Source organism: Trachymyrmex septentrionalis, unplaced genomic scaffold (assembly GCF_001594115.1).
Source record: "Trachymyrmex septentrionalis isolate Tsep2-gDNA-1 unplaced genomic scaffold, Tsep1.0 scaffold13, whole genome shotgun sequence".
NCBI classification, from domain to species: domain Eukaryota; kingdom Metazoa; phylum Arthropoda; class Insecta; order Hymenoptera; family Formicidae; genus Trachymyrmex; species Trachymyrmex septentrionalis.
The window spans coordinates 3,541,541-3,543,713 of record NW_017304438.1 but is presented as its reverse complement, the minus strand read 5'-3'; the positions used below and the strand labels follow the sequence as shown (position 1 = coordinate 3,543,713).

Here is a 2,173-nt window from a genome sequence, read left to right as displayed (position 1 = left end):
CTGCCATTTACCTTATGGGAACATCATCACGGAAAAAGTAGATCAAGTAATTCAGCAAAGCTATAACTTGAAGCAATAGTGCAGAGATTTTGCAGCGATATTGCTGTAAATTCTGTGTATGGGTAATAGAAGAAGTTTTTTCATTACAGCGACAGAAGAACATGTCATCTTAGTTGTTTTATTAATAATTTTAATCTATGTATTGGGTTGATTTTCATAGAAAGTCATCTTTGCTGTATTAAACAGTGCTATTACAACAAATGTGATTATCTATAATCGCTATTTTATTCATACAACTTTGCCACTTTAACGTACAAAACTGACTGTTTATATACTACGACTGAAGATTTGCTGTATCAGTGAAGTTGTTTTAACAAATCTGTTTTTCTGTGATGAGTATTCCTCACACATAATGTCTAATTTTAAAAATAGAACACAAAGAGGTTTAACTGCAGATTAAATATAAAAAAAACGCAATTAAACGCAAAGTGTTTAACTCCGCGAGTAGAAGTATAATCGTATCGTTTAATGAAGTGAAAAAGAGACTATTACGTACTTATAAAATTTATTTCAAGCGCTTGGCACTTAGTACTTCTTACACATCGAAGTCGCCGCGACACGTGGATGATATTACGTGAAAGAGATATGACTTTTGCTACAGCATATCGATCATCGACGCGTAACGGTGAGAGCGTTTCTATGTAAAACGATTATTGTTGTCTACGAATAATGAGAAAATAATAATGATATTTTTTTCGACTATCCATATACTTATAATTATTAAATATTTATAAACAACTCTGTCTCCTTCTCGTTTCTGCTTCCTTCCCTCCCGATCCTACGTGTAATAATAAGGCATGTATGGATCAGGCAATTGGATCACATACTTTCGAACATCGATGTATCGTTCATTGTCCCCGATGGCAATCGCATCATTGCGCATGACGACGGACCGACGACGGAGATTCAATAAATGCACCAACAGTGTTATGACAATCGGATATTCTAGTACTTTGGTATTTTCCTCGTTTCCTTTTTTCTTTTTATATCGTCTTGGCCCATACTGCCAACACATACGACTCGATCTCGCATTCGTTCGTTCCCTTTTGAATCTTAAAGAGCCCGTTTTCTCCCCAGTTGTATCCCCAGGAGTTTACGACCAGCTGAAAAAAAAGATTAAATTTAAATTATTTAAATTAACATTTTAATAATTTGCAATACGTTCTAATAAAAAATAATTAGTCGATCAACGTCGATTCAGATAATTATTCCTAGTGGAGTTAATTGTTTCTAATTATTTCAGCTTTCCAATAATTGGGACATTTTTACGATAGTCAATGACGTATAAAAATGATATACACTTGCGCCACTTCTTGAACCTTTTCTTCTCTCTTTTACAAATGTTATCATGTGATATCGTGTAAACTTACCCAATATTTGAGCGGTGGACCGCGATAAGACCTTTCCTCGCCCCAACCGATTATTCTCACCGAGTGATAACCGGAATCGTGTAATTTCGCACTTTGAGAGTGCCTATATACTCCGTTTTTGTAAACGAAGAAGTCTTGATAGACTCTCATAGTAGCTGTAAAAAAAAAAAGAAGTTACTTTATATAATATTCTTTTAATATCGCAGAATATTATGTCTTCTTTAGCGGAATTATAATGACTTTAAATATCAATACATCTAAAGGAAAATAAGAAAAATCAAAATAACGTCATACTGACTGAATCATGAATAAAAAGATATAAATGACATAAATTATATTAATAATAATTATATAATAATACTTAACTGATATGATGTATTGACATTATTTTAACTTTCTTGTTTTCCTTGCGATTTTAGAATTTCGATTAATGGGTAATCATCTAAGTTATAGCTACCTTGCACTGGTCCAGAGGTCAGAATCTCTTGCATAATGTCAGTTTCATTGCCCAAGCGATAAGCCGGCCCGACTTTGTACAATTCTGTTCTCAGCGGGTTTGGTGGTTTTCGACAACCAGCGGCCTGCAGGTTGCTTCTCTTACGTAGTTTGCATTGATCGGTCTTACCGGTCCAAGGATAACAGTCTTTATCTGCCAGGCTGTAACAGGAGGATTAACGATATTAAAGTTACGCGTTTAAGCAGAAATTTACCAGCGTACATTAGAGAACAATTCGCCTTTTTAG

At 34.5% G+C, this 2,173-nt stretch overlaps 1 protein-coding gene across 1 annotated transcript in view; it reads right to left on the bottom strand.

Moving 5' to 3' along the window:
- The window catches only part of LOC108756790 (uncharacterized peptidase C1-like protein F26E4.3), a 5,835-nt gene that overhangs the window by 495 nt on the left and 3,167 nt on the right, over positions 1–2,173 (bottom strand). The window contains 3 exon segments of the mRNA XM_018500835.1: positions 12–1,163; positions 1,431–1,585; positions 1,888–2,087. Coding sequence (XP_018356337.1) covers positions 1,044–1,163; positions 1,431–1,585; positions 1,888–2,087 — 475 coding nt within the window. The 3' untranslated portion in view covers positions 12–1,043.